The sequence below is a fragment of the Onychostoma macrolepis genome, chromosome 19, assembly GCF_012432095.1.
Source record: "Onychostoma macrolepis isolate SWU-2019 chromosome 19, ASM1243209v1, whole genome shotgun sequence".
NCBI lineage: Eukaryota > Metazoa > Chordata > Actinopteri > Cypriniformes > Cyprinidae > Onychostoma > Onychostoma macrolepis.
This window is the reverse complement of record NC_081173.1, coordinates 744,821-757,612: the sequence shown is the minus strand read 5'-3', so window position 1 is coordinate 757,612 and position 12,792 is coordinate 744,821. Positions and strand designations below refer to the sequence as shown.

The following is a 12,792-nucleotide window of genomic DNA, read 5'->3' as shown; positions in this document are numbered from 1 at the left end:
TGCCAAGCCTGTGGGGAAACAAAGAAAAAAATATACACTACCATTCAAAAGTTGGGGTTGGAATGATTTTTAATGTATTTGAAAGAAATCTATTTTGTTCACCAAGGCTACATTTAGTTGGTTTAAGTACAGTAAATAATGTTTTCTTTTCAAATATATTTTAAAACAATTTATTTTCAGGATCATAATTTATTGTATCAGAATTATTTATATCGAAATTTCAAGAGAACAGCATTTATTTAAATAGAAAACTTTTGTAACATTATAAAAGTATTTACTGTCACCAATTTATAGTATCTTTTTTGTGTCTATATATTGAATGGTAGTGTATATTACATGTGCTATATTACTATATTATGCCTGCTATATTCTTTCTTTTTCATTTGTTTGACTACATGTAAGTTAGCTTTGCATAGAATTACAGTGATTTCAGTTCTATATAAGGTGTTTTTAAGTGTAACCGGTTTATATTTACATATCAGTAAACAGGACTCATATTGACTGTACGTATCCAGTGTAAATGAGTGTGTTGTTTTCATGACGTGGTCAGTGTGGAGTAGATGACATGCTGTCTGCTGATCCGCTGTCTGTCTGTCTGTCTCCAGTGCTGCTCACCCAGAGACGCGTACTGGATTTCCCCCTGAACACACACACACACACACACACACACACACACACACACACACACACACACACATTAGCACAGCTAATATAGATTACCCCAGCCATATTTACGTCATTATCATAATACCATTATTTCTTAGAGAAACATCAGACTGTTGTCATTTTGAAGTAAACATTTTCATTGATCAAATACTACAAGCATCTTTGGCTGTTGATTGGTGGAGAAAGAAACTCACTGCATCCTCATGAGTGTCCAACATCCAGGGGCCTGATAAACAACACAAGATCACTGTTTGAAATAAACCGAGTGACGTCATAATGAAACCATATCTGCATAATGCTGTTGAAATAATCATGAATGCATGCAACGCAGTGCATGTAGGCTACTAATACCCTTTTCTCGACTGCTAAGACACTATAACTGATTCATTTGGGGGGGGGGGGCGGGTAACTTTTGGGTCTGGTACAAATTATGACATACAAAAATACATAGGCTACAGGCTCATATTGATTACTCATTAAAAGATTGCGATCTCGATTCAAACACACTCAATCTTATTGCTATGTCGATGAGATCATGTCTATTAAACTATTAAAATCACAATCACATCGGAATATTTAAACCTGCTCTCGCGCCGCCTCTGATCCAGAGAGAGCAGCGCTGAAAATGTTTGAAACAGCTTTACAAACAGTCTACACAGTAGGCTACATTTCTGTGTTGCAAACATTAAATAATAATGAAAGTATTGGGATAAAAGTTTATAGTCTGGATATAGACTCTGATGTGCGGCAGCCGCGTTCAAAATGAGAAACTAACCTTTGGAACCGATGTTACGCTTCAAATGATTGTAATGGGCGGAGCTAGGGAGGGGCTATAGGTGCTCCAGCACCCCTAAAAAGACCATAGTTTAAGAAAGATTAAATAATACAATAACATTTGTCTACTTACACTTGCATAACTCGTGCAATGAAATACTACGTGACGTGATTTTCAGTCGCACATTTCGTAATGTCACAGCATTTTATTTAAAAAATGGATCGGTTCCTTGTGCCAAGTAGTTTAGGCCAGCCCCCGACAGATTTTTCTAGTAAACTAGTCGAACGTTTATATTAAATAGATTAATATAATAACCTACTAAACCATCTTTTAAAAAGCATTTAGGCGTATTATAGCCTACATTCCGCGCTCAAGCGCGCTCATAAAGCTTGCTGAAAAACACCGGCAAAAGTAATGATTATTAATGCAATCGGGGAAAAAGAAGACATTTTAATTATTTATTACTAAACTAGTGCTTTCTAAGTTAGTGTCGGCTGTAAACGCCAGTGCTTAGTCTCCATCTCCACAGTAGGCTAATGGACGTGCACATTTTCATACGGACTACATAATTAGAGAAGATTTGTTTTTTATTTGAATTAGTTCATAGTAGACATTTCAAGCTTTCTATAGATTTTTTTCAGTTTAGTTTATGTCTGTGAGCGGTTCATTGTTGCGACGCGTTCCATCCACAGAGACTGCATGAGACGACAGAAAGCACATCCAAAAATGAATAAGTATTTTAAGTTCTTTCCGCAGGAAAAAAAAAAAAAGATTGCGCGGGCGCCCCCATGTCATAAATTACGCACGATAATAGGCCTACTCCTACACTCCTCATAAATACTTGAAATGCACCTACAGTGATTTTAATATTAATATAATAATAATAATAACCTGTTTTGGTCATATTTACTATTGCCCAGCTCCTCCTGTCATTGATCTAGCATCCCCTGAGCACCTGCGTTTAAAATTCTCTGGCGCCGCCCCGATTATTAATGTTACGTTATGCCAGAAGGTTGCGAACGGTGACTGTTAAAATGTATCTAATGTCTAATTCATTCAATCAAGAGATTCGTTCAAAAACAAAACAAGTTCATACATTTCAAATAATTTTTACATATTTTTATTTTAATAGGCTCATTTATAACATTTTACACTCATTTAAATAAAACATTTTGTAAGAAACCTAAGTGAATTAGCCTACATATTATTTTGTATCTGTCTAATGTTTTGCTTCAGAATCTTAGGAGAACTGTGATCTCTATTCTAAAAATCAATTATCCAGAGTCTTAATAAATAGGCTAATATCTGGAATCTAATACTAATGGTTTCTAATATTAAAATGTAAACTAGGATGTAAACTGTACAATCTTACACACTTTATTTAGTACAATAACAAGGATTTGGTACATTTATAATGCAATATAATGCCACTTCTAATCCATTGTGCCAGTGTGCGAAGTCAACACTACCCCCCCCCCCCCCCCACACACACACACACACACCCTTCAGCCCCCCCTTCTTTTGGTACGTTCCGCGATCCATGCTGTAAATACTGTAGCACACACCCTCAAATTCATAACTGTTGAATTGATTTGTAGCCAAATTGTAGCCTGATTTGTCGACTGTCGAGGGGAGGCAGAGAAAGTATTTTCTCAGAAGACTAAGAAACTGTTATAGTATAACAAATAAGGATATTACTAATACTGTAATGCAACTTGGCAGAGGATGCTGTATTTATTTATTTATGTACAGTAACTGACAGTACATTCCAATGTGTGTTTACTGTATATTCAGTTGTTTGGTCTTTGAACTTTTCTCTTCTAGTGATTTTCATCTACTGTAAGATAACTTTACAGTAGTGTAATTAAAGTAAACTTTTTTTAAAGTTTATTGGTGAATTTTACTGTATCTGCACCGCTCTGTTTATGCTGCAGACTGTAACAGTCATTGCAGGATTCATGTTTCCCAAAAGCAGGTTTTTGTAGCAGTGTTTTGAACTGATCTCACTAGTGTTCTCTAGTCAGTGAAGTATTCTGTGTACTTGACAGCTTTGTGTGTCGTCTGAGGCCAAAGATTAGATTCTGACAAAAGATAATGTTTTTGACTAAAATGTTTGACTTTGACTTGGAAGTTTGAAGTTTGCACAAGTTGGTGTATAGTTTTGAGATTGTGTTTATAGTTGTGAGAAAATGGTGAATTGTTTCATGAATTGTGTCACGAATCCTGTCCATGCACTTCCATTCACCCTCCACCAGAGGTCACTCGCTCACCACATGGACTCTAACACTACACAGATCGTTACACTTACACTGAACTTCAGTTCCCACAATCCATTGCACTCATTACACTCAGCTGCAGCCAATCACACGCTTACACCCGAGTCTGATCACACAGCTGATTCCCATTTCACCCCCTACTTAAGCCATGGACTTTGTTTCCCTCACTGCTGAGTATTGTATGCGTTTACCGGTCCCCTAGCCGTAGCAACTCTACAGAGCCCCGGACAGTTTTCGCCTGCCTGGACTATTGCTTCGTTTTCAGATACCTCTCTCATCAAGCCCCTTCGGATACTGTTCGCTGTCGACCGACCTTCGCTTGCCCTAGGATTACTCTTGTCTTGTCCCTGCCGTACCTGTTTGCCATTGCTCGACCCTGCCTGTATTTATGACCCTGCCTGTCAATAAAAGCTTGCACTTGGATCCGCACGTCTCACGTCTCGTCAGCCCCGTTACAAATTGTGTGTTAGCAATCGAGAAAAACTGTAATGCAAAGCATAACATTATTCCATCACCTTCATTTGACATCCTTTGTAATTGTAGACCTGATGCAATGTCTGCCGGCTCTGGGGGAAAAAATCAATCAATCATTGAATTATTTGTTTATTTATTTTGTGTGTGTTTTAATTTAATTTTGGGCAATGGAGGAGTGCAAGTCAAGCGCACCTGTTTCTTTTCTAATGTTTCTTCTCCTTCTGCTTTTCCAGTCGATCGTCACAAACAGAAGGCCAACACAAACCATCACCAGTATGCACAAAGCCAGCAGGACGGCCACTGTCACTAAACACACACGTTCATGTTATACAGACCGTACAGTGCCTGGTAAAACATGGTAAAAAAAAAAAAAAAGACGGTGCACTTTGATGTTTTTTACAGGCTGGCATCTTGACATTCTCTTGTAGGATGCAGAAATGATTGTTCTATCAAAGCGTCCTGCTCCAGCTCTATGACAAACCGTTATACTGCCTGCACAGTGTTCTACGTTTGGATGAGCTTCTTATTACTGAATGCAGTGTTTGGTGTTTTGTATGAAACATTGTTTCTGTAGTCTTGTGGCAAATTTTAGACGTGCAAGAATGCTCTTCTTCGAGTGCAGTGGCTTCCTCACTGCTATCCTGCCACATACACCGTTACTGTTCATCATTTATCTGATGAACATTAGCTTAACTCTTACAGTAGGGCAGAGCTGTTTTATCTTCTTTACTGAAACCATGGACTCCAGTTACCTCTATAAATAAACTGATAATCCTAGAGGTTCACATACTTTCTGCAGCATAGATGTTTTTCCTGTAGATTTGTATAATCTTTATCTAACTGGATTCTCTTTGTCTAGTTATAGAATGAAATTCAGTAACACTTTATTTTGATGGTCCCTTTTGAACATTCTGTTGACTCTAAGTAATGTTGCAACTACATGTCAACAAACTCTCATAAGAGTATTAGTAGACTGTCTGTTTCATATCTACTAACTCCTTATTGTGTTGGTCTCCCAACAGATATTCTACTGACTATAAGTAACTTTGCAAGAACGTGTCAACTTAATCTAACCCTAACCCTACCAGTCAACTAATACACTACTAACACTCTAATGAGAGTCAGGAGAAATGTAGGTGCAACATTACTTGCAGTCAATAGAATGTGTTAAAGGGACCATCAAAATAAAGTGAAACCTGAAATACAAATTCGATATGGGTTGAACTTATACAGAAATACAGAGAATGCTTAAGAGCGCACAGACTTTCTTATGCAGGAAAAAAATAAATAACAAAAATCAACAGAACTTACAATATTTATTTATATCTGGACTGCTGTTTTCAATTTCAGTCGATTCTGTGAAAAAGAAACATACAATCTTATTTCATTACACTGTCTAGAAAATAAAATATATTGTATACTGAGAATTGTAATACTATCAATGCATGGTTTCAGTGTCAATACATTAAATAACATGATATCAAAGCAAGTGATGTTAAAAGAATGGCAATACACAGACAATTTTGTTTTTTTTGTTTTGTTTTTTAGGTTTGAAGATATGTTGCATTGAGACAATCTGTGATTGTGATATGTTAGTGGAACATGTTCACAGTTGATGTGATGATCTACACCTGCTTCCCCTGCTTGAACACCTGTGCGCACTTCATCCAGCTGATTCAGTGGCACTGGAAAACGGTTCAGCAAAGTGGAGTGAGTTTCACAGCTCTCAGTATATACTGGCATGGCTATCGATATGATGATGTTAATGTGTTAATAGATCCGTTACACTGCTGCTGCTGCCGTACAGAGACTTGCTACTGCCAACACATCCACAGACATGCTGCTGCTGCACATATAACATACACTCTTAAAAATAAAGGTGCTTAAAAGGTTCTTCACAGCAATGCCATAGAACAACCATTATTGGTTCCACAAAGAACCATTCAGTCAAAGGTCTTTAAAGAACCATATCTATTTTACCTTTTATGAACTGAAGAACCTTCTTTTGCCACATGAAAGGTTCTTCAGATGTTAAAGGTTCTTTATGGAACCATTTAGACAAAAAGGTTCTTCTGTGGCATCGTGAAGCAGCTTTATTTATAAGAGTGTACATGAACTCACTCCTAAAGCAGGATGCACAAGAAATTAAGAATTCAAGCCAATATAGCCGCATGCTGCTAAGCATATGTAAAACAAGCTGCTGCATCAGAAGTCATGCATATAAGCAGATCTACCTCCAAGACAATCTTGCAGTGGAGGGATGCTGATTAACCGTCAGTGGATAGAGGTATGTCAGCTGTATTTATACCTATGTGTTGATTAACTTCAGTGCGTTCCTCTTGTGTTAATTAGGCTAAGTATCTGACGTGCTCCTCCCGAACTTTGTTAATAAAACATCATATATTATTAACACATCTGTTCTCTCAGGTATTTTCGCTACCACATCCAAGCAGGCTCTGAAAAACCACTGTTTAAAATCATACATTAAACACTTCACTTGTAGATAGTTACAGGCCTGTCTTTCTCCTTCCATTCATATCATCTTTCCTTTCACAGACTAACTCAGATCCTCCTGTCCACCCTCTCATCACTGGGCATCACATCTATCTCACTGGTGGGTCTTTCAGGGTGGCCTGGGGAGGGGAGGTATCCAAAGCACATCGACTGGTCACTGGAGTACCTCAGGGGTCAGTTCTTCAATTACCCCATCAACTTCGGTCAGAAATCTTGGTGTAATCTTTGATGACCAGCTGACCTTCAAAGAGCACATTGCAAAGACTGCTCGATCTTGCAGGTTTTCACTACACAACATCAGAAAGATCAGGCCCTTTCTGACGGAGCATGCTGCACAACTTCTTGTCCAGGCCCTTGTCATTTCTAGGCTGGACTACTGCAATGCTCTTCTGGCTGGACTTCCATCAAACACAGTCAAACCTCTACAAATGATTCAGAATGCAGCGGCACGACTGGTCTTCAACGAACCCAAAAGAGCCCATGTTACACCTCTCTTTATCTCCTGCACTGGCTCCCGGTCGCAGCTCGCATCAAGTTCAAGACACGGACGCTTGCTTATAGAACAACCACAGGCTCAGCACCCGCCTACATGCACTCATATTTCCTCATGAATTTCAAGACTTACAGCAAACACAGAACCAGAGGATTTAAAAGTTAAACAGCAGAGGCCAATCAGATCTTGCCATGTCGTGATGATGTCATTGTTTGCAGACTGCTTTAACAACCAGCCAGAGCCATCTAGAGCAACGATTTTCAATCCTGTTCCTCGGGACCCACTGCTCTGCACGTTTTGCATGTCTCCCTTATCTGACGCACTCGTTTGAGTTCATGATCTGAATCAGGTTTGTAAATTAGGGAGACATGCAAACTGTGCAGAGCTGTGGGTCCCCAGAAACAAGTTTGAAAACCACTGATCTGGAGTTTCATGATTGAACAAGATGTTGCATGCAGCATTTGTTTAATCAGATTCCACTAATAATGCAATGGGATTCAGACATTTTAGTTGACTTACAGTTTTTCTTTACAGTCGCTTTGGTGCATTTCTCGAATCATCCTTAATATTTGCAAAGAAGTATGTGCATTTCTCAAAACAATTCATACAAACAGCACCACACAATAGATTACCTGCAAAAGCCTGTAACTTACTCAAAATCGTTAGTTCATCTCTCAAAAGTAAGTATTTATGTCAATGAACATATCAGTTCCATCAGAATGAAAACTCCTCGTGACATTGTTTACAAACAAGATCAAAAATGCTTAGTCATGTTGTTAGTATACCAGAGCACTCTGTTACAGTTTTTTCAATCGCTAACAAGCATTGTTCAATACTGAAGCCAAAACTGTTCACAGCGATACAGAAGTCTATGTGGACCAGACTGAGAATCATTTTTCATTGCTTTCAGACAAAATGCCTGAAATGCCACAACCTGCAAAACACTATACATTTTTCAGATAACTGATAAAAGCACATTCAAATCAGGACGATGGCAAACTGTCAATTTCTGCAGGAATTATATTGAAATATAAATTGAATAATAATTATTCCAAACACAGCTAAAGGCAATTTCAGCTGAAAGGCGAGCCAGATGTCCTATTTTTAGTCTTTCTTCTTCTTTCTTTCTTTCTTTTTTGCTATCTTTTGATAAATGGATGGCTTCGGAATGATTTTGTTTGGGATTTTGATCAGGGACGACACACTGGTGGGAAAAAAGCGTGGCAGAGAGACGGAGGACTAGAAGCCTCACAGTACTGAACATCCATCTATTCCACACATCTTCCCAGCGCTTGTCCTATGAGGGTCAGGAGGCTGGAGCCTTTCCTGGGTCATGGACAGATGTCCAGTCCATCACATTCACGTTCACACTCACTGCAGTCTCCGGGTCACCTGTCCTGTGTGTCTCTGGATTGCGGGAGAAACCCAGAGAACACCAGCATCAGCACAGAGAGACTCAATACTGCACACACCTCATTACAGACTGATGAGGTTTTTTTTTTTTTTTTTTTGGTAATTATTACTTCAGTATTTAACTTTTTATATTTATTTTTTTGTGTTTTTCTTTTTCACGAGTAAATTTAGTAACTGCTGATGAGTTTTTGTTTTTGGTATGTAAAGAAATAAGAGGAAATGCTGCTTTTCTCCTTCATTCTTTGTGCTGTAATGCAGTCAGTAAAATGAAACGATGTTATTTTTATTCTAAAATGAAATACTTATGTGAAATCATTCAAACTTCAAAGATAAAAGTTCATAGTTTATGTAGTGCTCCCTGTTGTTAGTGTTTTTTAGATCAGTGTGTTATGAATGAAATGTATGTTTTCTGAATGAGAATTGTTCGCAGTGTTATGATGAAACAAGCTTGTTTTGAGACCTGTATGAAGTGTTTTGTTGGTCTGACTGAGTTTTGGAGGCGAGATCAACCGTTTGGTCAAGATTCATGTTGGTAATGCAGACTGTATGAACAGTTTTGAAAATATGGTTTCAGTATTGAAAAAAACTGTAATAGAAATGATTGTATATTCAGTGTTGATACTGTGCTCGGTGCTACCTGTGGTCACCGTAAGGAAAGCCATCTCTCTGTTGTTACACAGGTAAAGCCCAGAGTCCTGCAGCTGGAGATTGGAGATAGTCAGGTGGTCTATGGTGTGAGTGAATCTCAATGTTGGATCAGCTCTCTCTTTCTTTACGGTGCTGTTTTTATAAAGCGTGGAGATGAACTCTTTTCTGGACTGAAGAGTGCGTTTGAATGCCCATCTCTGCTTCATTTTATCAGATGTCTTACATGGCAGATAAACAGTTGTGCCCTCAGGAACTGTGAAGTTATGGCCTGGAAAGAAAGAAAAAGAAAGAAAGATTAATTCAAGAAGAAGAAAACAACTAAGAACACATACAGTGTAAGAAGAAAAGAAATAGATTCACACAGGTTTGTGTACAGTGTAAATGATGCTGAAGTGTTTGTCTTCTGCTGACTTGAAATATATTGCATGATTCATATGAACTACTTTTATGCTACTCTTATGGTGCTTTTTTGTCCTTTTTGGGTCTTGACAACCTGTGCTCACAGTATGCTTTCAAAATTCCTACAGAAGAAAGAAAATTGTGTGAGTTTGCCACGTGCCACGACTAAAACACCTTTGAGCACAGTGATATCTGCCACTAGCTGACGGTTGCAGTAATATTCTCCTGCGTCTGATTCCTGCAGGTCTTTAATGGAGAGGTGGCCGTCTTCAAGCAGCTGGTGTTTGCTTTGGTCCAGGTAAGACACCTGCTTTCCTCGTCTGGAGGCGATCACCCTTTCCAGCCCATGGCTCCAGTCAACATGTGAAGCGTCAGAACACATCAGGACCAGAAAATGCTTTTCTGGGGCACTCAGCTTTTGCACTGAGAAAGGTGAAAGGTCAGAGATTATACACTCACATTTCACATTTATGTGTAACATCAGTCCTTAATGCATTGCTTGCCTTAAACTGTCCTGTGCCCATGGGTTTACATGAGGTGAGAAATTAATATCAAGTGGGCTCTTTTTACTTGCTCTGTACACCTCACAATCCACCAAAACACACGCATTATGACACATTCATGATGGGCGAGCACCAAACCACACATATTTTCTTTGCAAATTTAAGTAGGTTAGTATATAATACTTTAAATATTTTGTAATGATAAATGAGAAAAGGCTTTATTGATTGCAACATGCGTAACGATCTAAAACGCCTTATTGTGATAGAAAGCAAAGGAGGTTGTTCTGTAAACGAACGGCCGACTCACGCTGATATGAACACATTCAGAGCTGAGGCTGACTGGACTTCCTGATCCGCTTCTATTAATATCTTATCAGAAGGAAGTGTGTGTTCCTGTGACTTTTTTTTTTTTTGTCTCTAAACTGATACCAGTTTTATATTTCTTAATAGGATATTTTGGATTAGGAATTTATGTAAACTGGTCAGTAACCTGGTCAGACAGGCTAGCTGTTTTATATCTCTCAACATTATTGAATATTAAATATCATGCATTTACATTAAAGAGTTTACATAAAAGTGAAAAGTCTGTCATTTTCTCACTCTAATCTGAATCTCAGTATGTTTGTTTTTCTACATACATACAAAAACAACAAAAATGTGTTGATGCTCAGATAATAGTTTTGTGTTGAACTGTTCTTTTTAATGTCTCTGTAATAGTCAAAGCTTCTCTAATACAGTAACTTTACTATTTAAGGATGTTAATAAAAAATAAAAGTGCATCACACTTTCATATGCTCATAAATGATAACACATCAGATGACAATGTTCCACTGCAGATTTTATGAATATATTAGTACTGAGATCATCAAAGACAACAGCTTATTCTGTTGCATTCGAACATAACCATCAACTGACATCAACAGCGAAGCAGTTGAGCAAAAAAAAAGAAGATTTAGATTCAGTTGTTTGTTTACCTGAAGTGTCCTCTTTGGTCAGATGTAAGATAAACAGAAATGTCCAGGTTAGAATAAGGTTTCTCATTGCTGTGACTAAACCAGTCCAGTGTTCATATGACTGACTAGACTCTTTCCACTTGATCCCAAAAGCTTCCTTCTCATGTGTGTGTGTGTGTGTGTGTGTGTGTACCAAAGGAACGGTGTCATGAATAGCGTGAAGTGAGAAAAGAAATTGTCATATGATGCGACATAAAGACAGAAACTACTGCAACCTCATTAGCTCTGATGGATGTCTGTCTGCTTCAGTGAGTCTGTCTGGGAACAACAGACCACAATACTACATTTTACCACATCATGCCACAACATAGAAATGATTACTAAGATGAAATTTTCAGCACCTTTGCATGCAGAAGGATCTGTTATTTGATAAAGATGAAGTACAATATTAAAAAAAAAAAAAAAACTAAATATATATGATCCTTGACTTGCAGAGGGGTAAGTTGCTTCATTTTGTACTAAGGTTGTCCTTTAAGGCAAAAAATAAGACAGACATAAAAACTAAAACATTTGACTTAATTATATTGCTGTCAACTGAATTTACAAGAACTTACAGCACACGGCTAAAGAAATGTAAAAGGAAAAAGAAATGAGGCAGTGACCACTTGGCCCAGTGTTAGAAGTGATCTGTGTCGTGTCAAAGCATTAGCTCCAGCTCGGAAAATATGGGAATGATTTCACGCCTGAAACAATAGAAAATAACACAGACACACAAAACACACATTTATGAAAAACACTCAAACATTTGGACACAGGTTCATTCTTTATTATCGTTATTATTATTATAATAATACGGTGATGATGAAAAACTGAATTTGTAATTCAAATACATTTACTGTATTAAAACAAACAGAACAAACAGTGAGTATGTTATTGTTTATAAAATATTCACATTGAAGTATTTTGATATATGATCGGAACACAACTGATCTATTTCTCTCATCTCAGAGCAGTGCTGTGTATCTGCTAACAAGATCACTTTTAAAAACAGTTAAATGAACAAATAAAACTATTCGTTGTTACCTCTATTCATTTACATTCATCTTAATATTTACATTTAAACACCTTAAATGATCCAAAAATGCCCGCTGCTCCAGGTGTGTGTGTGTTCACGGTGTGTGTGTGTTCACTGCTGTGTGTGTGTGTGTTCACTGCTGTGTGTGTGTTCACTGCTGTGTGTGTGTGTTCACTGCTGTGTGTGTGTGTTCACTGCTGTGTGTGTGTGTGCACTGCTGTGTGTGTGCACTGCTGTGTGTGTGTGTCACTGCTGTGTGTGTGTTCACTGCTGTGTGTGTGTGCACTGCTGTGTGTGTGTTCACTGCTGTGTGTGTGTGTGCACTGCTGTGTGTGTGTGTTCACTGCTGTGTGTGTGTTCACTGCTGTGTGTGTGTGTTCACTGCTGTGTGTGTGTGTTCACTGCTGTGTGTGTGTGTTCACTGCTGTGTGTGTGTGCACTGCTGTGTGTGTGTTCACTGCTGTGTGTGTTCACTGCTGTGTGTGTGCACTGCTGTGTGTGTGTGTGTGTGTGTTCACTGCTGTGTGTGTGTGTTCACTGCTGTGTGTGTGTGTGCACTGCTGTGTGTGTGTTCACTGCTGTGTGTGTGTGTTCACTGCTGTG

The 12,792-nt window shown here is 38.3% G+C and overlaps 1 protein-coding gene across 1 annotated transcript; it reads right to left on the bottom strand.

The window, feature by feature from the left end:
* Positions 1-37: 37 nt before the first annotated feature.
* LOC131525453 (uncharacterized) lies at positions 38-11,386 on the bottom strand. Its single transcript, XM_058753077.1, has 8 exons — positions 11,136-11,386; positions 9,833-10,081; positions 9,249-9,527; positions 5,503-5,547; positions 4,384-4,497; positions 4,233-4,283; positions 861-892; positions 38-640 (listed from the first exon to the last, which is right to left on the bottom strand). The coding sequence occupies exons 1-8, from the start codon at positions 11,200-11,202 to the stop codon at positions 536-538; spliced, it is 942 nt and encodes a 313-aa protein (XP_058609060.1). The 5' UTR covers positions 11,203-11,386; the 3' UTR covers positions 38-535.
* Positions 11,387-12,792: the final 1,406 nt, after the last annotated feature.

Excerpts from the sequence above, each read along its gene's own strand:
- LOC131525453 (XM_058753077.1), bottom strand. The coding sequence starts at position 11,202 with ATGAGAAACCTTATTCTAACCTGGACATTTCTGTTTATCTTACATCTG. Across the intron at positions 4,498-5,502 it reads TCCAGATATAAATAAATATT|TGACAGTGGCCGTCCTGCTG; the intron begins GTAAGTTCTGTT and ends GTGTGTGTTTAG. Across the intron at positions 4,284-4,383 it reads AAACATTAGAAAAGAAACAG|AGCCGGCAGACATTGCATCA; the intron begins GTGCGCTTGACT and ends TTTTTCCCCCAG.